Here is a 24,958-nt window from a genome sequence, read left to right as displayed (position 1 = left end):
TTAGTTTATAGTATACCAGGAAGAAAGAGTTTGTAAGGTCAGAGTGAGAGAAAACAATCTCATGCAAGATTTTGGCTTGAACGGACGATCCGTCAGATCCGCTGGATCGCTGCTTTGTGAATCCGGATCCGTCGATTGCGCCTAGGATGGGATCGATCCGAATAGTTTCCGCTCTTTGGGCTCATCTCTAATCGAAAGACAGTATATTATAGATCGGTGGTCAGCCGTTCGTAATACCGGAGGATTCGATCCCACACCTGTGGAGTGGTGTTTCCTCGCGCTACCGCTGCGCCATAGCACTCCCACATTTGATTATAGTTCAGGGAAAATCATGCTGTCTTGAAGTATGAAATATCATTGCCACACTCTCTCCTGTTATCGAATGTTTGGCAAATCTTTGTTCAGCGATAGATGAAACAAACCCCGCTAAGTATAATTCAATATATTACGAGTGGAAAGATGTTAACCTCCTGTGAATGATTAACCTGTTAATCATTCAAACTCCGGTCTATGTTACTTATTCCACCTTTCTTGGAAATTATATTCATACATAGAATAGAAGAGGTAGGAGAATATAAGCTATCTTTTGACATTCCTCAACCATCTGGCGCAACTTTCACATTATATCCCTTCGACGAATCACTAAAATTTTGTGTTTGAGCCCCGTGTTGTCCTATTCGACACTTAAAGAGGAAACTGGGATATCGAATGGAAGGAGAAACACGGATAAGCAAAATCTTATTAACACACATACGCTCGGTAAATCTCATAGAAACATGTTATGTCCCAACTTAACGCACACTGTACGTAGCCATGGTAGTTTATGGCGTTTATAGCTCCGCCAGGCGTATTGTAGTCGCTGTATACGTAGCGGAGTCCTCCTCCCACGATGACGACGATAATGATAATGGCGCACAGCATGATGAATACAAATGGCGAGGCTGTTCGGTGACGGTTCGCATACGTGCGTAAGGAGAACTCCAGACGGGAAAAATCGGGATTAACCGTCAAACATTTTCGAGGGTTCACAGTACGCCAGATTCTTTTTCATGTATCAAACTAGATTACTGGACGAAACGCAAAAAAAAAAAAATTTTCCACTCTATTGTTGTCGGGCGCAAATGTTAAAATTGGCGTGCGGCTTGCGATTTCCTCTCTGTAGCCAAATGAAAGAATTATCTGAGAAACAGAGTTTCTTATATACAAGCGGTGCAACAATAATGGGGAATTAAAACAGTTTTGAACAACTTTCAAGAAAGATTAATAATATTACATTTTTATCGAAATATGCCAAAACATTTTTATCGGGACACTAAGGTGTGATCCGTATTAATAAAAAGATTATTCAATGTATAATGTGCAATTATCTGCCGATTAGAAAAACGGCTCACGAGCGCCGAGACGCTCCCTTGACGGCGTGGGTTCGAATCTCAAACGCGATTGGACCCTGAGAGATGACTGACTATCTGCGTACATAAAGGGAAAAGTCTATCCCTTAGTGAGAAGCATGACCGAAGACGTTACACCAACAAAGAGCATGTTTCGAATTTGGTCATAAATGCCTCACAACACCTGAAAAATCTTTATCTTTATACGATTGGTTTTGTCGGCTATGGCTAAAGTTTCGCCCAAGGACCCTAGGTCCGGCATACTGGCCGTTGAAATAGTTTTTGAAAGTACTTAAAATATCTAACTTTACAATATTTTTTTTTCATTCAATTAACTTGGTTAACCTTTGTCTTATCCCCGATGAAAATTTGTTTATTTTTTTTTAAATGCAAACATTATATAAACGACTTCTTGTGTTGCTGTAACCTACTATAGTTACTCCGTACTAGGCAATCTATAAGAAAAACATAATCATTCGGATATATAATTCAAGCATGTTTTCGATGGATGTAAAAACACCAGATCGAATAAAAACTCTTAAATTCAATGTCAACTGTTGCACTGAACTCATATTAATTGAGATAAACTTTCTACAGCGGTCCTAGAGGACCAGGGATGTCAAACATGCGGCCCGCAAAAACATTGAATGCATTGAAACAATGCTTCGAAAGTTTGGATCCCTGAGTATTTGTTTCGTTTGAATAGCAAAATGTTTTTTGTGAAAGGTTTCACGAACAGCGAATTGCAAGAGAATTGAACGAACGTTAATTGTTACGGACGGACGATAGGTCTCGTTCGAGTTAGAAAATTGGTTCTCGAATTGGCATTTCAAAATATAAAATTTTTACACAGAACACACATACAAGTAAAATGAAAATAATGGAAGGAACAAATAACCAACAAGGGGTCCGCGACAGCCGAGCGATAGCGCCGGTTAGAAAATCGGCCCATGAGCGCCGGGGGTCACCACCTCGACGGCGTGGGTTCGAATCCCAACCGAGACCGGACCCTCCCCTGTACGAGAGGGACTGACTATTCACGTACAACAGGGAAAACAAGTCTCGTAAGCCCGTAACGGGCAGGCATAACCAAGAGGTCGTTACGCCAAGAAGAAGGAAGGAAATAATTATCCCTCTCAAAGCAAATGGCCTTTATTTCTGTTTTAGCCAGATGTGTACTGACTTTTGTGGTGTAGAGTACCTCCTAATAATTTTGTTTTGCACTACTTGATGTTTACTTATTATTTTTCCAAACATGAGATATTTTCAAATGTTGGATGCAAAATGCAGTTATATTCTAATTATTTTAGCTTGTCATTTATTTATATACTACACGAAGCTCCCATCAACATCACTGTGTTATCCCCATATCACTAAGTTTGTGGAAAAGTTGTAAGATCATGATATCTGGTTTGCAGAATACTATTCACCCTTCTCTGACGAGCCTACACCTATGTGCCATTCTCGTATATGCCAGAACACCAGCTGGTGGTGTCACATCAGCACCGCATCATAAGCATACAAGTAAGGAACTGGCAATGACGTTAAAGAAAACCAGATTTGCGAGTGAAGTGCTAAAAACGGAAGAAAATTATTCCTGACAGAGGCTCATGAATTGCAGCCTTGTGCTGCAGATCGCCCTGGCTCCCTACTTGAATCGGGGAGTCATACGCTTTAAGATGGCATGGTAAATATCTTCGGAAGTCAACCATCAGAGGTGGTAAAAGTGACTTTGTCTATTACATTAAGAAAGACAACACTGGCAACCGAATCGATTCCTCGAATATCTTTAGCAAGTCTACGATGTACTTCCTTAGGTAGGTCTGCGTATCATACAGCTATGTTTGTGTTGAAGAGTTTTGTATGCTGTGGTATGCAAGGTGTTTAAAGTCAATCATGTAAAGTTAAAAATTTCATTTTGTACCTCGATTTAAATAAGAATAAAACATCATATTTCAAAATTACACAAATCAAAACTTACATTTTGAACCAAATATTGGGCTATTATTTACAATATGAAAATTATAATGTTAATAATTTGTTACTGTATTTAATTATTTGAACGGCTCATTTTTAACATTTATAATTAACATACAAAGTTTCAGTACCAAAACCTGTTTCTTTTGTGAGAAATTGAAATTTTCCAAGGCTTTTTATTCACATTTTGCCAAATAGGTTACCCAGGAAAAATTACCATACATTACAAATAATAATTGTAGAGCGCATAGTGGAAGAATGTTCTGATAAGATGTTTAATTATGTATTTCTACTATGTTTTGGTGTACGGGCAGAGGATTAAGATGGACTTAAAGTTTTCATGTCATTGGAGGATTTTTATGTTAAAAACGATAAGAAGACAATGTTTTGTAATACCCGCTTGATCCATCCTGAGCAAAACGATAAAAGATCATACAAACGATAATACCACGATATGCATTTTTTTACAAACTGTTCAGAAGGTACAAGAGTGTCTTTGCTTTTTCAATGTGTCCACGCTTTTTTAGTTCTTGTCCTCGCTGCAGCGAACCGAGGTGTTCTCACGAGAGGCTCGCGAGCACGCGAAAAGCGTTCGGAAAAGTTCTGATAATAACTTCCTAACTACACAATCCGAGAAGTCTATCAGACTTCTCAGACTAGGGCTGATTTTGTGGTTTTTGTTGATTGGGTAGCGATCGCTCGCGCTGGGTATCCGACCGCTTGTACTGGGTATTCGATTGCTCGCGCTGGGTTTTCGATCGCTCGCGCTGGGTCTTCGCGCTGGGAATTTAAACTTCGTATCACATTGCACCCCAGCCCGCAGAATTGAGAGAATTCCCAATCAACAAAAACCACAAAATCAGCCCTAGTCTGAGAAGTCTGATAGACTTCTCAGATTGTGGAGTTAGGAAGTTATTATCAGAACTTTTCCGAACGCTTTTCGCGCGCTCGCGAGCCTCTCGTGAGCACACCTCGGTTCGCTGCAGCGAAAACAAGAACTAAAAAAGCGGGGACACATTGAAAAAGCAAAGACGCATTAAACCGATTCGCAAAACATTCAAAACAATTCTGTTCTAAACTCCTCTTCCTAATTTGTCCTTGCTATTTGTAGTTCCCTCTATCGTCATGTTCATTCCCTCTATTGGGTCTTGCTGTTTTTATTTCACTCTGTCGATATTTCTTTCAACTATTATTTTTCTGGATGTTGGTCTTGTGGTGTCAATCTGTCTTAGTCGTGTGTGTGTATTAATGTGCATTGTTGGAGAATCAATGTTGGATGCGCAGTTGAAGGAAACTCACACCAATTGGAGCAGCCTGTGAAAAGTTGAGAAATTGTAAGTTCCGTATATATGTGATAGTGTACATACCTTCTTTGGAGTTGATCAGTGGTTTTCTGCGTTCTTTGTCAGGATGCATCGCGTTGAACCGCGGCGGGTTATAAATAGCACCGTGCAACAGTGCAATATAAACTAGCGGGTTTCTCTTTTTAGGATTCTGAAAAAATGTTTCCTCGGATTCTACCGCAAAGCCCGTGGTTCAAACAAGTGTATCGAAGCGTCGTTTGATTACACATCATAAAACCGTTAAAGTGTCCAAATCAACGCCATCACCGTTAATTTGGCTGGCTCCAAATCCTCCACCACAAGCATTTAAAGAAAATGACGTGTCGGCACTACATTGGCAAAATTAGACCACTTGCTGGATACAAGTATTTCGCGAGTATCACTTCGCGTTCGATCGTCTTTTGAATTTAAGCCCCTGGAAAATGTGCAGGAGTTGGAACAGTTTTATGCTGCTCTAGGGAACCGCGAGGAGTATGCGCGTCAGATGGAAACCTGGCTGCTCAGTGTAAATAGTGAAGTTGACTGTCGCGTTCGGCTCAATAGTGCCGTAGAATCACTGTTTGAGAAAAACTGCCTAGCCCAGCTAGCACCAAAAACAAGCAAGCGGCCATGGAAAGCTTTAAAAATGTTTTAATATTATTAGAAAAAGTAGCTAGACTGCATCATAACGACATAAGAATTCCTATTGCTCGCCGTTTGAGGGAGTAAGTTCGGTGTAGATATGTATATTTATATAGTTAATAAAATTGTTTATTCAATGTAATTATTCTGTACATAGTTTTGCAATATTTGAAAGGATTCATGTATATATTAAACTTTATTTTTCTATCACGAAATAAAACTACTCGTTTCATTTAATAATTCAATGTTTTCTTTCAATAACAATAAACCAAAAAGTGTGCTAATATAACAAATAAACAAAAATGCTGCTATCTCTGCTGTCCCATTAACAACTTGTTCTAAGCTCTTCTATCCTGATCGGGGCTTGCGTTTCAACGTTTGCATGTAGCTTTCAAACCGATAGGATGAAATGGTTTCAAGGTTGCCAAACTTTAAAACGTCATTGACTACATGCAACAGTTGATGAACATTGCTTGATATATGGCCAGGTCCGTACACGGTATCAAACTCAACGCTCAAGTAATGTTCCCGCAAGCCGCCAATGTTGACTATAAACGTTTGACGAGAACAGAATAATAGCACAAAAGTACAGCATAAAGTGGTCATACGCTTTATGATCTAAATTGTCCCTCAATATTCCTACCCTTGAATAGTGCATGAAGTTTTGGAATTCTGTTTCTTTCCAATACCCTAAACATTCCAAGGATCAATAACGAATCTCGATTCACTTCGGATGGTAACTTTATCTGATCTGAATTTTTTGTTGATCGCTTCTTTCTGCGGTGGAGTCCAGCGATGCTCAGAGCCATGTCGTCCATTATACCATCCCATCAGAAGTTGTTTCATGATGCCGTGATCCAGCAGATTTAGCCTGTCTTCTATGATTATGTCCTCTATCATATTCAGGTTTTTTATGTCTAGCACCGTATTTCTTCACAGATTTCCATTACAAATTCTTCATACTATCAAACTCGTCGACTTCGTCATCTGAAAGGATGGACAGCAAAGTATTCCCCGTAGATTCGATGATTGATTATTGTCGACAGTTTTCCAACGTTTAATTATATGTACACGTATCATTTCACTCGTGTTAAACTCTGCTTCTGTTTTGATGCATCCAAACACCGGATAAACAAAACAAGACTCCACGAGCTGACAACTATAGAAATCGAAGGAGGAAAAATATGGCGCCACCTTGGATTTAAAAATAATGCATCAGTTGCGTACTGTTAATGCGTTATTTTATAGTTATAAATTAAATTTATCGCTACATTATCGTAATAAATTTAATCATGTAATAGAAATGCGATATTTTCTCCAGCAAAGCTTGATATTTTCTCATTTGTGATTGGAAATGTTAAATCGTTTTTTCAATCCTGACGAAATTGGCATAGTTCATACTGAAGACCACCAGATGACGCTACTGTTGGGACAAAATCCAGCAACTCCAACAACAACACCATACAAAACTTCGGGATAGTTCTAAAACCGGTTCAGTTTGCTGTCTGGGTTTGTATGGGAATTCTCCGTCGCAGATCGGCTGCGATTGTCGGTTCCGGATAGCTCGCTTGTAAGCGGGAAGTCAGCACTTCAGCACCCGAAGCAGATTGATAAAAAAAAAAACCAAAAAGCTACACCCACCCACACCCACACTCACACGCTTTCTTTCCCTGGTTCTTATCACACGTTTCTGCTTCCAGAACGGATGGTCAGCTGTAGGGTCCTGAAAAAATGCTTTGACTGGCCAGTTCATTTCTATTTTTGGATACGAATCGAGTAATTGAACCAGGGAGGGTGTGAAAAGTTCTAGAGTAAAGCGCGCTACCGGTTAGGCTATTTGATAGTGGATTCCTCCCGCCGTTAAAACTGCAACATAAACACTGGAGAGCGGGCGTGCGGTTTTGCTTTCTCCTGTTCGCTTTTCTTTCGCTTTCTTCGCAGTCGCTGCAGCGTTTTGTTCGCAACAGCGTTTTATCGAAGCTCTGCATCGGTTTTGTTTTACCCACCGATACGTCGTGCTTTTTGATCAGATGTTCGATGACCATGCATGGTCACATGTGAATCGAATTATTTCGGATTGAACTTAATTTCCCGTTCATTCAAATAAGGTGGTTAACCTTCCAATGAATAACATGGATCTTGCAGCGACAAGTTCAAGTTATGTTTCTTACTCTGCGAAGCAAATGTATTTCATTTAAGATTGCTTATTGTCGGATCTGCGAGCAAACATTTTCCGCATCACGATAAATTCAACAAATATTTTGAGATATTTGGCTAGCACCGTGCATTGAAAACGTTGTAAACGGTTGAATTATCAGTTAGAAATCAATCAATTGATTTGAAAAATCGATCGCTGCCGTTGGCAAAGTTTTGAATCTAGAAAGCGAACTGCCGGAGCGAACATTCGTGGACCAGGTGTGTGGAACCTGAAGCGGCGGTGTTGGGACGAGGTGGGGAATCGGTAAACTTTAAAACGACGACAATTCTTCCACCTCGCTGGCCCGACTGCGTTGATAGACGCGGTAATGGAAGGAGGTGGAGAGGAGGATCCTCTATCGGGTCTGGCGAAGTAAAAATGGGTGACTCGGAAGAATTGATGGACGAGGGAAATGGAGCACGGCGAAGAGGGGTAAAAACCGAAGTTTCGTAGGCTGCTTTCTAGTAGACAGAAGCGAGATAGCGCCATACAAAGTGCTTGAGTTAACTCAATCTTGCGGGCTGGGACACTTTGAGGGCTTCACACATGAGGGTTCGGCTAGCCAATCACAAGCCTCGATTTTTCAGTTCGAATCGGCTGCCGCGGCAGCAGATGGGCGCGATGGGAAGAGATTTCTGGCAGTGGCGGGACTCGGGAATTTCTGCGTTGGTGTAAAAGAGACAAGGCTATCACCATTTCGTTCTTACCCATTGAATTCCAGCCTCAGCCTGAAGCTTGCGTTGGTAGGGTAGCTATACAGAAGGGCCTCCAGATGACGCTACTGTTATGGCAAAATCAGGCAAATTCCAACAACAACGCATGTCGTGTCCCATACAAACCTTCGGGAAACGTTCTCAAACTGTTCGGTTTGCGGATAGTGGGGTGCTCGCGGTGTAGACGACTGACGCACCGATCAAGCTTGATCGGTCAACCAGTTCGTTACATCAACTTAAACAATTTCTATAAGAATGTGATATACAACTTTGATCCACATCACGCCGATATATGGCGGTTGACAAGGGCAAAGGCTTTAAAAATATCTTTCGAGACAAGCGAATAAATAGTGTTCATAAAAAACAAACGTGATGAACTACAAAATCATTAAATATATAATAACAGATGTGGAGCAATAAGTTAGCATCTTTACTTTTCTAAAATCTCTACCAAGAAGCACAATAGTGTTGAACTGCAACATTTATTTAAATAAACTTGATTTGATTTCGTTAAAATTTCTAAAACGGTTGATCAAGAAACCTTCTTTGCTCGAAATTGTAAATTTTGTAAGAAGTAATGAAATATAAAAAAGTGAAAATGTTAGACATGATTGATGGTTAAGATAAAACCACACTGATAAGAACATATTTTCATCAATACAATCAATTACACGTTTTGGCCCGCAAACCTATTATGGGAGGAAATGGGGCCCGCGAGGACAAACGAGTTTGACATCACTATACTAGACAATAAAGAACATTTGATTGTAAAGTAAACCAAACTTTTGTGGCCTGTGTAATAACAATCCGCACACCGGCATAAACCGTTCTGGGACATATTTTATGTGTTGTTTTATGTGCAAACGAATAAAAACTGAATTCAGCAGGATTTATTCCACCGCCTGGCACAGGGACTTTTACAGCCGTAGGGATTCAGTGATGGATTTCTTTATCCCAAGCCACCACTTTTGACACTCTTTACAAATAACGAAAAGGGATTGCAAACAACAACATCCTTTTTACCCCTTTCAATGGATAAATTTGGTACAGGGGATCATTATACCCTTATTAGACAAGGAATATTTCTGTCCGTCGATTTTGGAAGATAGTGTCAAATGGCCATTGACAGCAATATTGCTGTCAGAAAATCGGAACCGGGCATGAAACCTCCCCGTCCCTCCCCCCTCCCCTTTGGGCGGATGGGCGGTAAGGCTGAATTGAAAGGGGAATTGAATGCTACTTGCTAGTAGTTTATCCCCGAGCGTCTGTTCTCCATGTTAGGAGCGGCTCGAACCAGCGTCAATTCCCCATGTTAGGACCGCCCCTGTACACTCTGTACTGGCATCTTACGGGACGTAAACACCGCTAGAATGCGTTGTTCCACCGACCAGATATGAGGCGGTGGAGAGCCCTTGAAAACCACCCTTTGTATTGCAATTAAAAGTAACCAAAATGAAGAACAGATTTGGACCAAGCATGTCAGACCTACTGGACGGAAAAAAAGACTACGATTGCAAACTCAGTACATGGAACTGCACCCGAGAATACCAGAATACTCACAGAAGAAGTGAGAGCCCGCTTCTTCGAGAAAGTCTCTTCAAGAGGTTCGCTGGAAGAGAGTTTCGGAGCGCCGCTATCGCAGCGATTGTATGATCTACCAGAGTGGTGGAGATAAGCACGAGCTCGGTACGCCGTTCCTCGTAATGGGTGCTATGAGGTTGGGTGCAGTGATGACGATAAGGACGCTTTTCCTGCCCACAACATGATGTAAAGATCGTCACCGGAGACCTTAATGCTCAGGTCGGGAGAGAACAGGCCTATAAACCAACGATTGGAAGCTTTAGTGTCCATCAGCTAAGCAACGACAACGGCGTCTGGCTCATAAACTTCGCATTCTCGAGGCACATGAACATGCGTAGCACCTTCTTCCAGCTCAAACCTCGTTTCAGATACTACAAGATGATGAAGAAGACACAAGGCAGCTTCACACCAAGCGTCGCAATGTGTCAAGACGAGAAGGGCACCTGAACGGAGCGGAACAAGGGGCATCCAGCAGCGGCGCAGGCAGAATCGAACAGTACATTAGCCAGCGGGTAGAAGATGATGGGCTCCCACCATCCTTGGACAAAGTGACTAGTGCCATCAAGCAGCTTAAATAGAACAAAGCAGCTGGCAGCGATGGGCTAGTGGCCGAACTATTCAAGATGGGTTCGGTAGGGCTTGCCGTCAGTATTCACCAGCTCATTGTGAAAGTTTGGGAGTAGGAAAGGATACCGGAGGACTGGAAGCTGGGTGTCATTCACCCAGTGTACAAGAAGAGTGACAGAATGGGCTGTGCCAACTTTGGAGCCATCACAGTCCTCAATGCTGCCTACAAAATCCTATCCCAGATACTCTTCTGCATCCTGCTCGTTGGTGGCTCTAACAGTGACAGAGCTAAGCTGGGGAGTAGTGTATCAATGGACGGTGACGAACTTAAGGTAGTAGAAGAGTTTTGCTACCTCGGCAATGTCGTAACTTCGGACACAATGTAGCTGCGAAATCCGGAGGCGCATTCTTCAGGGGATTTCGTACTCCACAAACTCCTGAGATCCAGATGGCTCCTGACGCTGATAAGAACGGCCGTTCTCTATGGGCATGAATCCTGGACTCTGCTCACGGAGGACGCCAACGCCCTCGCAGTCTTCGAGCGGCGAGTGCTTCGGTCTATCTTTGCCGAAGGATGAACCACGAGTTAGCTGAGCTTAATGGCGAGCTGAACATCCTGGCGGTGGCGAAGGCCGGCAGGATTCGTTGGTTGGGGCATGTCATGAGGATGCCGGACTCATGCCCCACCAAGAAGGTTCTCACCAGCGACCCGCCCGGCACGAGATGACGAGGAGCTTAGCGAGCTCAGTGGATGGACCAAGTGGAGCAGAACCTGCAGGACATCGGATGCGACCGGGGATGGAGAGCTGCAACCATGGATCGAGCTACAAGGAGAACGATTGGTGACCAGGCCTTGCCAGCACGACGTGCTCAACTGTGAGCGGGCCAGGAAAGAAGAAGAAGATAGCCGCGTTAAAATTGTACCTTATGAGAAGTTTAGGTAACTAAACATCAAATATGTATTTGAACAAAACGATTCTTGAATGGTGTATAGTTAGTTTGGTCTATAATGTTTGTGATATGGCAATGATTGTTAAGGCTAAATAACAACAGAAAGAAAGAACAGAGGAATTTGTATGTCTCGTATTGCCATTTCGATTGTCCGTTTTACATGCTCAAATGCTCTCTGAATCCTGCAAATTCCATAATTTTGCTGCCCCACCCCCCGCGCCCTCACCATCCTTCCAAACAGAAACTTCGATGGCTGATTCAGTCATACGACAAGAATTTCATTTATTACTCAGTCTATGAGCACGACAAGAGCTGCTCATGGCATTAGTATCAAATCGTGTTCGATCGCCTATGCCCTTAGGTAAGTACGCAATAAAAAATGTCAGAAATTCGAACAAACTTATCCTCACTGGTCAGTATTGAGGCAAAAGTAAACATGTTCAAAAGACCTTTTGAGGGGATAAAGATAATCGGAAAAAGATGTTGTCCAATTTGGATTTTTATTTATACTATTTATAGTATCGAATTATAACGAATTTCGATTGAAAGCATGCAAGCTTTGTGAATAATGTAATGAAAAAGTAAATTGATCTTATAAATACTATAATTTAACAACAGTAGGGCATAAAACTCTCGTCGGTGAGAGGTTTTGCTTTAACATGAAAATAAGCCGATGGAGAAGAAGAAACTTCCTAAAATCATGTTACATGTATGAATAAATCAAATTGTTAAACCGTTCAAGTTAAGGGCTATAAGATGACCAACACAAAAATAGTTTTTTCTAAGAACGAAGTTCGAGTTGAGTGACAAATTGATTTGATTGTAATTAGAAATTTTCTGTCTTGGATATACTTCATTTATAAAGTAAGATTTTGTATGCACTGTTTCATTCATTCTTCCCTTTAGAGTGTTGACTTAGTGTAGAAATAAAATATTAGTATATTTTTTATTATGTTTGTTTCCCCTTTTATTTAATTTAAAAAAACAAGCTAAACTTCCATAGGTTTTCTATCGAAATCTACATCCCGAATAGCTTGTCGCATTAGCGCTACTCTCTCACAGCCTTACGCCATCTTAAAGTGATACATTTGGACGATATTTGTAAGAGATTTGTGCTATTACAGGTGAGTAAAAATGGAATAATAAAAAAAAATTATGTGTGCTCGTTTACTATGAGTTTCCGTTGGACCTCTCTTTACTGAAGCCGGGATTAACAAACATTCACTGTTAAGCTATCCTCAACACCAAGGTACAATCAGGTTGTGAGCGGTTTATTTGACAATTTTCCAAAACTGCAAATTCCTTAAAAGTAAAACGATGCCCCACAGCAATTAAGACTTTCCTCCTTTTTGCCAACCTAAAGTGAGGGACACAGATGGTATTAACAGTTACCAACCTTCCCACACAAAACTGACGAAGAGTCATAGCGATACACACTGAAAGAAAATTGGTTGTTATAGTCGAGTTAGGTGGAGTGGGCCCCTATTTTTGCATTTAAAGAGGACGACTATTTCAAAGGCAAACAGAAACCAAAGTTGTAGCGTCTCATCTGGCACAAATTCTTCGTAATGGGATGTTTATGTACAAACGAACCTAGACAGGATGAAACCCTCTATCAATGAGAGCTCGATGCTCTTTTTAGAGGTACTTTTTATGCATTTAATAATTTATTGCACTCTTTGTACTAACCTTAACAAAAAATATTTTTTTAAATCGTCCCGATGATTCTTGAATATTCTAGGATAAGCAAACGAAGTAAAACACATATTGCACTTATTCTTCTTGGCGTAACACATCTGATAGTCGTTAAAAAGTTTAACACGGTGCAATGGTCAGTTGTTAGACTCACGGATAATCGACGTTTCACTGCAATAGATGAAAAATTTTGGTTTCCCATACCTCAGACGTTTGAACTCAGATGTGTTAACAGTATGAACACATTAAAAAAGATAGTCATCAAAAAAATTTAAACAGAAAAGCTGCATGTCATTGAAAATACTATTTTTTTATTCGACCTTTGTTTCAGCCAAATTCTTTGACTTCATTATTTTCATGAAACATACCGTTATACTGCTCTTCGATACTTCAGCCTATGCAAAGAATCTACTGAATTTCGGTTGGAAGTTATTATTTCTGCATTACTGATTGGTAGCAATAACCTTGCTTGATGGCAGGATATTTTCTCGTCAACTTAATTTCTAAGTTTTATTTATCGTTTCTGACACCCAGTCCAATAGTTTATCAGTTCATTTCCACACGATGGCTTGTTTAAAGCACTTGTCATCACGGAAACTATCATTCGAAGCAACTGTATATTGTTTTTCTTCCATTTTGATCAGTTACTTATTACATATTTTATGCCTGATACACGATATATGACTTTTGGCATAATTACCCATTTTATTTATACAATCAAAAACCAAATTCGTCCAATTTTATGGAGCTGATGCTTCCATTGAAGCTAAACTATATTGGTGGAATATTGCTGGAATTTGGTATTCATTATGAAAATAGCATAGAAGATTTAAACATTGTCTGACACATTTTTCATTAATGGAGCTAATGGCGATGTTGAGTTTAATTACGATCGATATGGCAACGTTCCTACTATTGTCCCATATGTGGAAATGTCCGCCAAACAAGTCATAACAACATTCATTTGTAGAAGAGGAAATCAGATGGAGAAAGTGTGATTGGACGCAAAGTGTGGTAATTATTCTAATTCAAACTGCAACAGGATAAAGAATCAACATACGAGTATGGTCATGCTTCGTCAAGACGTATCCATTCACTACTCAGTTTCTGCCGTTATATTAAGTTTGCTTTTTCTCAAGTGAATTTTGATTTACTGTGCAGTGAAGAACTCTGTACCTGAAACATTATATCCTTTATTTTCATTTGTTGGTCAATCCAAAAAGTTGCATGTTCAATTCATGTTGATGATGTATGTTGATACAATCAAGCATCTAATAGGTGTCTCTCGGTTTTCATTCTACTTTTTGTAACATGATTCTGTTTTGTTTTCAAGAGGCGCTATAAGCTTGGATGCAAAACTAAACGAATACAACTACTTGGTTAGGAGCTTAAAAAGCAAAATATGCATTAATAAGCCTCTCTTGATTTTACTTGGCTCATATAAGCTAGGTAGAATGAGATATGTAGATTTTTTTGCTGTTATAGCCAATTTATACTTGGAGGTGACTCGTTGGAATTAACCTCATGGAATTAACATGACGTATGACTCTTTCCAGCTAATGTCTAGGGGCGCATTGCATTGTCCTGCTGCGTTTAGAATAAGTATAATGTACAATAGAGTTCACTATATGCATTATATACACGATGATTAGCAAATACAGAAAGTGTAGGAATTAAACCGTCAATTCATTTCCGCTCCTGTTCTTGCAAAGCCTCATCAACTTAGCGTAAGGCTCTTATGCGTTTACCAGTCTTAAGCGATTCGTACATTCCAAGTCATATAAATTATAGCTATCGATGAGTGCATCATGTACCTTGAGATGGCGATTTTATTAATGAGACATACGGCAATACAATTCATTATCTCTCAGAACCTCATAATCTCGACAATGCAGCGTTTAATCAAAAGTACGTCGAGACTTTTTACTAAGGTACGCTCAACTGATTGAAGATGTAATCCATAACAATGAATAAGTAAAATAAAGTGGTATAAATGATTAACAAAATTGTCATGCTTGTCGAGCTTAAATATTTGGCAATGCTTCCCTAGTTTTTGTTTCCGTATAATTTACCATCCAAAAATATCATATGAGATTGACGTCCAGTCGCACGATTCTTGCATTGCTGCTACGTCCCCTAGCCTCATAGCCATTGTTTGTTCATTCCTAGTAGAAAGTCGTTAACCAGCGCCTGAAAAACATACGTTGTGCACGGAAGCTTGGAAAACACACCTACAAAGGTAAACGATAGCACAGACCGCAACGCTTTCCTCTTTATCGAACTCTATGGAAATGTGTTCCACATTGGTGTTACGAACACCGCTAGTGCCTTTTTTGAGATGAAGCATCCACGTCATTACCACCGAAGCACGGATCGGTACTATTGTAGTTATCCGTAGAAGGTAAATTATCTAAATTATGTTTTTGTTTGCTTTGCACTGTCGGTGATAACCGTGATGGAGATCGGGATGTTTCTTTCCCATGGCAGGACATCACTCCCATCGAATGCTGCTGGGTAACGTGGTAAGAAGGCGGTTGTGGTGGAGGCGGGGGCGGTGGAATGGACGATTGGAGCAAATTCTGCTCGGGCTGGTAGCCACTTTTGTTGAGGTGGGAAGTGAGCTGCTGCTGTTGCTGCTGCTGATATGGCGAATTATTAATCATGCTGATGCTGTTGACCGATGTCGTCGCTGTACTGGGAACGGAGGACCAGGTGCCATCGTACTTGGACTTCACGAAGAGCGGCTGCTCGACTGATCGGCCATTATCGCCGAAATTGAGTTTGTTATCCTTATTGTAGCCTATTTTGTTGTACTTTGCAGTGCGCTTGATTGTGCCAAACAGCGGTGTGTGCGGAACGCTGCTGCTTCCTCCGCCAACAGTGGAAAAGCTGGCCACCACATCCATCGCCATCACAGACGTGGACGCCATTGGCTGGCCCGCCGGAAGTAGGCTACTGTGGCTACCAACGTTGAGATTACTTACCGTTGAGCCACCGTACGAGGATCCCATACCGCTGGATGCTGGATGTTGGCCCAATGATGAGGATTGATTCAAATTGTTCAACATATCCGCCATACGATTTTCGATGATGTTCATTCTCTGGCTTTTCATGCTGCCACCACCGCCACTGGCACCGTTTGCCGAACCAATTGGACGTCCGTTGACGTCGCGTTCTCGCATATCGTGGACGCCAACTTGCTGGTGCGGTTGGGACTGATGTGCCGACTGTTGCGGTGCACTATGCAGACTGTATGGTGAGTGCTGGTGCATGTGCAGCTGCTGCTGGTGGCGCTGCTGGTGCTGTTGATTTATGAAATTGTTATAGTGACATCCACCGGACGCGGTCGCCGCTGCAACCGACGGTGCTGAGTAGCCCGTTTTGGTGTCGAGCTTTCCATGGGCGTACATTTGGGTCGAGCGTCCCACCAGCGTAGTTGAGGCGTAGGCACCGTAGTTATCGTAGCAGGGCGATTGGCCAAGATCGGTTTTAAATGATGAACAACCGGCTACTTCCGCATAGTCAGGCATATTCAGAGGGGACAATCTATGATGTTGTTCGTGTGGAATATACAATTAATGTAAAGAAAAAAAGAGAAACAGATTTAAAAAAACCAGCGTTATGATTATTTTCAGTTCAATTACTTTCGATTACTTTGTTTTACCCCGTAGTTTTACATAACCTCAAGCAAATCGTTACGTTACACTAAACGTTACACCTGTAGTCCTCACATAGGCAAGTGGGTCGCTTATTACTACGATACTCATGACGGTGACACTTGAATTGGTAAGGACACGCGTTCATCTCACCTACACAAGTACACTCGTGGATGCGTTCGGCCCGTTAAGCACCTTTCATACCTTGCTACAAACGCCTCTTGAAAAAGTACTAATGTACCGGTGTGTTTGTTTCGTTACACTTACTAGTTTTAGCCGTGCAGTAGCGTAGCAGTACTTTTTACTTAGCACTAAAGATAGCTGCTAGTCACAATGAAAGTTATGTTGGAAGACAGGCTAACAATGTGTGTTGTAACTACAACGTAGAGTCACCGAAATGAAAAAGAGGTGATAAATGTTTTAGACGTGATCAACTGATCAGCCAAAATTTTAATTTTTTTTCTCATTTTCTATACTTTTGCGACTGGCGCTTTTCTCTTCGGTACCGCCTTTTATACCAAGTCCCTCACTAGCGCCCTCTTTCAGCAACGATCCTCTACTTTTTCGGGAACGATCCTTTGCCCGCGGGGGCGTTTGACATGTCCCCACGAACACTCCCACGCAGGTGTCTCCATAAAGCCCGGTCATTTCCGACAATGTGTCTACACAAGGTACGGATGTATATCAGCTTAATTCAAATATAAAAGCATTTATGAGGGGATGTAAATTATTAGCAAAAAGTTGCAAAAGAGCGTCAACTTTAAGGTTTAACCTAATTTCCCTCACGACTAGGAAACTTTCGTCGAAATCTTACTTATGTTGTCTCATGAAATAATATGTAAAAGAAGATACTGCGCTCGAATGCTAAACAAACAGGCTGATGAGTAAACTTTTCACGTTTGTGTTTTTGTGATGATATGTTAATGAGATGATTGAAAACCTTAAAGATGAAGCCTTCTCGTCACTTTCGTAGGAAATATAAGAATCTGCTCCACATACCTCGTAATGCTGTCGCGGCGCAAAACAACAAACTGCTCTGACGAATGTGGTAGCGATAAACGCCCAACACTATATCCTTTGCGGCAAAAGTTTTCGGAAAGTGCTCTCACAGCTATTTGAGTGCGAAACTTAAACCCCAAAAATTTACGAACTCCATTACTGTTGGAACCCTTTGAAGTGAGTTTCCCCATTATCCCCCGCACGAGTGAATGGGGATTCGCATTTGTTGAGAGATCCCTGTTAAAGTTTAAGTTTTATTTGTCCCCATTTGTCCCGGTAGCTGTACCACTTTGCTGAGGCGAACCTACCGACTATGTGTTGAGAAGTGGTGCGGTTTGTTAAGTTTTTTGTTCGATCCTGTTTGTTTTATAAACTATCTACGCAGCCCTCATTCTCCTTATCCCTGAGGCTGTTTCACTTCACGAAACTGTCATCACCACTAAGTGGTGTGACGTTTGTTTAATGTATGCAAAATTAGGTATAATTAAGGAGATCTGTTAACGATGCTATCCTGTTTTTGTCTGCCTAAGCTTAATTGAGAGGAGCACAAACATTAAGTGCAGGAGTGCATATACGTCTAGCTTTGAAAACAGTTGAAGTCTCATTTTCATTTAGTTGTAAATATCAATTATTGAGTATTTAGCACCAGTTATTTTGTGGAGTTTTTTTTATTCTTTATAAACAAAAAAATCATATGCCATGTCGAAAAACATGGCATAATAAAAACTGATATACGAGGGCTGAGAGAGGTTACGCTATAATACACGTTAGTGAAATAAACTTACCTTTCGTAATCTGGAAGTGGAAGCGTGGGAGCAGCAGACACCTGGGCATAGTCGGTGATAGCCTCTTTGGTCACGTCGGATGCTTGCCGCCAGACGCCTCCGCCAGGATCGATCCATACCCCGTTAGGATTCAAGGGAAGCGTTGGAAATTTGCGAACCGTACCGATTGCGTGATTACCTGAAATTGCAAACGATAAGCATACGATATGGGCAAAAGCCGATATTCGGAATTGGAACCAGTTTGACGAGTGACCATGAGCGGTTTCGGATAGAGTCAGGCCAAGGCCACATTATGATGAAAATAAATGATACTTAACATTTATCATAGCCAACAGATGACACGAAAAACTATTTAATATTTTTTTAAAAATATTTTACCATGCATGTTGTTCAAAGAGCTGTGCTTCATAATTTGTATTCGACGGAAAATGATTACTGCTCCGAAGAGGAAGACGATTATGGCGATGATGGATCCGAGGAGGATAATAAACCATGTTTGTGTTAGAATATCATGCGAGAAGTCGTGATTTATAGGATATCTGTTTTGAAAGAAACAAAAAAAGTGAAAAGTCATTAAGTCATTCAAGTTGTGTTTGGAATTCTGATTAAATTTCGTATTATTGATGAAACTTCAGTCAAAGTATGTTTAATTACGGTAACACAGTACCTGGTATAGCCGTGATCGAGACGTTTAGTGTGAGGATCAAGTCTCAGGATTGAAGGAATACTGTACGGACCAATTCCAACTTTTGTTGATGCGGCAATGCTCACAGAATAAGTTACACCAGCCGACAGATTGGCCAGCAACAGCTTTGGTGCTTCGCCATCGACTGTCATGTTGGTCAGCACTTTAGACATGTTGTAAGCGTCATATCCCCGTATGATGATGTGGTAGTATTTTAACTTTCCTATTTTCGAAAAGAAAAACCAAGTTGGATCAGAATTATATAATGATCTTGAAGGAACTCTAGACTATATACCGTTGATGGTGCCGTTGGCAGGCGGGTCCCATTTGAGGTAAACAGCTGAAGTGTTCAGTAATACCGCTTCTAGGTTGCCTGGAGCAGCTGAAGGAACTGGAAAGGAGACGAAAAAGGACTACTTCGTTATGTCGCTCTTTATACACAAAAGATATTGATGGATATCTTACTATCCTCCAAGGTGCTGGTCGATCTCGAATTCGATGGACTACCTTGGATGGTTTTATAGAACGGCACGAGGAAAAACTCGTACTCGGTAAACTTTTCCAATCCATTGATTGTGCAAGCAGAAGCACCACCACCGTGCAGGACAGTCAATGTTCGATAGGTACCGTTTGAGTGTATCTTACGCGAGTAGATATAGAACCCTTCCACATACTGTCCATTAACGATTTCCCATGCCAGCCGAACACTGGTAGCGTCGGTCGCGTTTGCTTCTAGGAGATTGACTACTCGTCCTGAAGATAGCGTCGCCTGTGCTTCACTTAGATTGATGTCTTCACCATGATTAACCTCACGTCCGATCTTCACTGGATCAGACAGCAGGCTAGGAATACCAAGACCTTGGTCGTTCTGTGCACGGACTGTAAAGATGTAGCTAACGTTCGGAGAAACCGGCGCATACGTATAGCTCGTTGACGAAACTTGGTACGGAATCGTAGCCCAACCTTTTGCCATATCACTTGAAAACACTTCTATCAAGTATCCATTGATGTCGGATGCGCCGGACTTGATGCTTGGTAGCCACGAGATGGTAATAGAGCTGTTGGTGACATTGACAATTTGTGGCTTTCCAGGAGCGCTGGGGAAGTCGGTAGGTTCAGGTGCTCTGTTGAATTTAATATTGGGATTTGTAGGAAGCTCCAGGCGCAGGTAGGCACTCCAAGTGGATTTCCCACTGCGGCTACTAGCGACGCAAGTGTACATGCCTTGATTGGTGCTTCGGTCTAGATCCCGTATCAATAAAGTTCCATTTTCAGTGACATTGATACGCTCGGACGGAACCACAGGATTTCCTTCCAAATACCAAGAGATGATGGGAGTAGGATTACCGACTGCTTTGCATGGCATTGCCACGAAGGACTTCATCGGAAGCGTCTGGTTGGTCGGTCCAAGGATGATTATGGGTGGCGGACGATCATCCTGTGACGCCACCATTAGTCGCGCGCGTACACTCACTGATCCCACACTGTTAACGGCGTTGCACACGACTACAAGGCCGTTGTCGGATTTTGTAGTCTTCGGTAGGGTTAGAACCGTCAAGCTCTCTTGGGTATACGATGTTTCGAATCGATCAAACTTAGTTCCGGGAAAGATCAGTGTTCGGTTGCCTTCGATGGACCAAAAGGTTGTTGGTTTCGGTCGTCCGTCTGCTTTACACTCGAAGGAAACATCTTGTGGAGCTTCGATTACTTGAGGAACTGGCCTTATCGTAAGAAATGGAGGAGCTAGTGGTGGGTTCATAATCGTACGATTTATTAATTTTTCGGTATTTGGTGCAACCCTAAAAATATCATTACATGCCAGACGAAAATTAACTAGCAAAATAGTCGGATGCATGTTCTGAACTGAAGTTGGCATTTCAACTAGACTGCATGCTGCCATCAATCTTGATTTTAGTGATTCATTGCTAGTATTTCTAAAACAAAAAATAGTTAAACATAATAAGAACATAAAAACAAGTATATATTCATGTCCTTATAAAACAAATCAAGCGTTTATTTTTGTAGTGAAGCTAAAATTTCAAGAAAACAAGAATTCCATGCATTATTTTGCTAAAGAATGAATTCACCTATAAAATTAAATATTTATAGCACTTCTACATGTTAATAATACTTACAGTGCACAGTCAATGTACCAGTTGCGGAAATAGCACCAACAGCATTATCCGCTTCACAACTGTACTCTCCTTCGTCGTCGAGTATTACATTTTCCAATCGCAAACTCCTATCCTCGAGGATGTGTACCCTGTCCAAAGGCATATTTCCACCAGAAGCTGTCCGACGCCAAAGCACATCTGGCATTGGATCCCCTCCAACACGACACTGGAACGTGACAGACGCACCTTCGACAACATTTTGGTCATGTGGTCCTCGTATCAGAAAAGGTTTAACTGTGTAGTATGTTCAGATTAATATCGTTTCAAGTTGTAACATTGTAAAAAAAATTAATTCACAAGGATTGTTCACTGATCGCATTCTTACCATGTACTTTAAGAAACGCTGTTGCCGATTCCCGGACACCAACCAAATTCTTTGCAATACACTGGTACTGCCCTTCGTCAGTTTGCCGTACATCCTGAATAGCCAGATTACCTCCATCGACGATTCGAATCCGTTTCGATACATCTACATCTAACTTTTGACCATTTTTTCGCCATGATAACGTCGGTTCTGGCACGCCCTTTGGTGGGCCACATTCTAGCAGCACTGTTTCCCCTTGAGCCACCCGAGTGTGCTGCGGTTCGAGTCGAAATTCTTCACGCAATACTGAGAAAACATATTAAAAAGTATGTAAACTAATTTTATTCAATTGTTTGTTAACAATAGAATAGAAAAAGCTAAATTTATCTACTCGCAATTTAATTTTTACTTTACTTTACTTTTTGTCTAGTTGTCTAGAGTTGTAAGGGATCAATTTGGCCCTTATTAGTACTCAAGGAATCGAGATAATTGAACAAAAATATCACGTTGCGTCATTTGGGTACTTCTTTTAAAACATAGAGCAGTATTGACGCTTCAAATAAAAAAAAACAAACACAAATTACCGCTTTTTGTGATCACTTGTGAATTGTACTGATTTTATCAATAGTTTACAAATGCCTGGGATAGAACACAACTACGAAGCTCTTGGGGTTACCACCTAGAGTTCCTCTCGTAACGTAACGGACAGCTGAATGCTGGTACCAGTTTTAAAATCAGGCCGAAACTCAAAATATTGAAAAATGTACATAACTGTCATTTAGTGTAAGAAATCTGATCTGATTCGCTGCATCTTTTTCAACACACTGAAATCGATGCTCACGAAGCCGGCAGTATAGCCGGGAATCAGGTTCGATCTATCTTGGGCGCTATGAGCAGTTTCGTCGGTAACTTATCAAATTGAGATCATTTGGCGGATGAAGCATGTTTATAGAATGTCTTCTTCTTCTTCTTCTTCTTGGCGTAACGACCTCTTGGTCATGCCTGTCCGTGAAGGACTTACGAGACTTGCTTCCATGTTGTACGTGGATAGTCAGTCCTCTCGTACAGGGGAGGATCCGGTCTCTGTTGGGGTTCGAACCCACGCCGTCGAGGTGGTGAGCCCCGGCGCTCATGGGCCGATTTTCTAACCAGCGCTACCGCTCGGCTGTCGCGGACCCCCTTATAGAATGTAAATGTATCGATTAACATACACTAAAAAATTATCAAAAATTATTATATATCACATAACATGCGAATTTAACGATCCTTAATGTTTAAAAATGTTATTCTTTATTAAAAAGTTTTATTTATTAAAAAGTCTAAAGAAATATGACTAGGCATGCAATTAGATTTTTAATGTGCCCGAACGGCTCCCAGATACCGTATCGGACAAGATGCCTCTTACTTACACTCGAAACTTTAGAAAATAGTCGAGAAAAGGCTAAAGTGATAAATACTCAAAGGGGAAATCGATGCACCTCATATCCTATCCAAGTTACGTTAATGATCCCAGATTTAGCTTCAGATGCAGTACGTATCACAGTCACATTAATCATTTTCACTTTCTAAAACTGCTTTGAATATTGTTTTAAGATTATATGGTTTCAATTAAGTTTACACAATAGTTCAGGAACAATCTGTAGACTGATGATCGGAAAAAACAGGACAAGTACCAACTGGCAAGAACAAGAATAAAACTAACGTGATTGTTTCTTTGAGTTGTGGCATTTTGCTTGCTTCAAACTATTCAAATCAAAAGCAAAATATAACAAAAAACAGTTGTTGTGTTTTCCGCTCTAAGGAGCACTCTACCAAAAATATCTGGATAGCAAAAAACTTACCAACTAAAACATTCAAAAATTTGACACGTTATACGATCCCACACCTGTAGTGTAGTGTTTCCTCGCCCTACCGCTGCGCCATGATATATGATATAACGCCTGTTAGTGTAATTTATTGTCTAACAACCAAAAGTCTTATACAATCAATATGCTGTAGTACCAATTGAGAAAATGTGCTGAATTGAGAACAGTATGCTTCAGATTCTCCTGCACAATTTACTACTTCAACAAGTGGGCTAGCATTAGAAGCTATCTGGGACCATACTGCTGATAATAGATTTAGGGGAAGATCCAGAAGTTCAAGTAGGATGGTTTCATTAAGAGAACGGTAAAGACAAGCATGTTCCCATTTTTAATTAAATTTATTTCACTTTTCATCGTCCTACACATGCTAGACGCTAATCCAATATTAGAAACTAGGTTGCTTTAAAGCGCACCTCCCAAAGCAGAAGTCTGAACGTTGTGAGTGATTCCGTTGCTCTTGAAATAAGTTAAATGCAAGGATTTCCTTTCTTTTGGCAACATCTCGTGGTCCCAAGGGCAGAGTTATGAGATTTTGCAAGAGGAATTCATTGTAGCTATCCATAGTACCGGATCTCAAAGTCTAAGTGAAGTGTCATAATTCACATAAGAAAAACGCATCCAAATTGCGCCTTAACAGGTATCCAAGATGTTTATTTTGCATTTATTTAATTGCATTTAGTTTAACGCCGAAGATTTCAACGCACATAGCTTAGCGTAGTAAAGTATCTTCAGAGATTACGTATACATACTAGCGCTATCATGTTTTATCCATCAAGCGGCGCTTGGTTGTCATAGTTTGTTTAATATTTCTCTTAACATTTCACAATTTCTTAAAAGGCAGGCCAATGATAGGTACGATCAGTACACAAATGAACAGTAGTGCATCTGGTTTTTATTAGATAATTAAATAAAAAAATAAATTTCAAAATTACTAATGTCCCTAGGATAATATACTTCATGTTTTGTTTAAAACAAGGAATTTACTCTTAGTATGTTAAAAATTAAAGAAGTATGAAATTAAAATTAATTGATACATTCACACGTAACAATGATGATGAGCAATGTAACTTAGTACTCGCCAAATTACGGTAATTTGATAAATTATTGCTTTTCGTGATGTTCATTGTTTTTCGTGATAGGAAAGACCAGGAAAGAGATCGGAATGAAACAGAAACTGAAAAACAGAAATTCTAGCAAAGTTTCTGGATAGGCCAAGAAAAAAGAAGTTGTTTCATAGTTTCGTTTAGGAAATTAATAAATAAATGTAAATGATTAAGATCTGTGAGTGCAATGTAACAGGCTTGAGGAAATTCAAAAGTCGTGAACAAAATTATGCCATTATGCTATTTCAAAAGAGGGTTTGAAGAAGATGGTAAAAATCATTCTCTTTTGCATAGTGGAGTTTCAACGTGATTCCAAGTGTTCGGTTTCGTTCTCCATAAGCAGATCGTTTTAAG

At 40.7% G+C, this 24,958-nt stretch overlaps 1 protein-coding gene across 1 annotated transcript in view; it reads right to left on the bottom strand.

The window, feature by feature from the left end:
* Window positions 1-15,354: 15,354 nt before the first annotated feature.
* The window catches only part of LOC131264451 (protein sax-3-like), a 36,627-nt gene continuing 27,023 nt past the window's right edge, over window positions 15,355-24,958 (bottom strand). Inside the window, exons 4-11 of the mRNA XM_058266751.1 lie at window positions 21,658-21,942; window positions 21,294-21,566; window positions 19,624-20,901; window positions 19,454-19,549; window positions 19,141-19,381; window positions 18,852-19,012; window positions 18,474-18,651; window positions 15,355-16,579 (exon numbers count right to left, since the gene is read on the bottom strand). Coding sequence (XP_058122734.1) covers window positions 15,355-16,579; window positions 18,474-18,651; window positions 18,852-19,012; window positions 19,141-19,381; window positions 19,454-19,549; window positions 19,624-20,901; window positions 21,294-21,566; window positions 21,658-21,942 — 3,737 coding nt within the window. The remainder of the gene's footprint in view (window positions 16,580-18,473; window positions 18,652-18,851; window positions 19,013-19,140; window positions 19,382-19,453; window positions 19,550-19,623; window positions 20,902-21,293; window positions 21,567-21,657; window positions 21,943-24,958) is intronic.

Source organism: Anopheles coustani, chromosome 2 (genome assembly GCF_943734705.1).
Source record: "Anopheles coustani chromosome 2, idAnoCousDA_361_x.2, whole genome shotgun sequence".
Taxonomy (NCBI): Eukaryota; Metazoa; Arthropoda; class Insecta; order Diptera; family Culicidae; genus Anopheles; species Anopheles coustani.
Note: the sequence above shows the minus strand (reverse complement) of the source record. Positions and strands in the feature narration are given on the sequence as shown.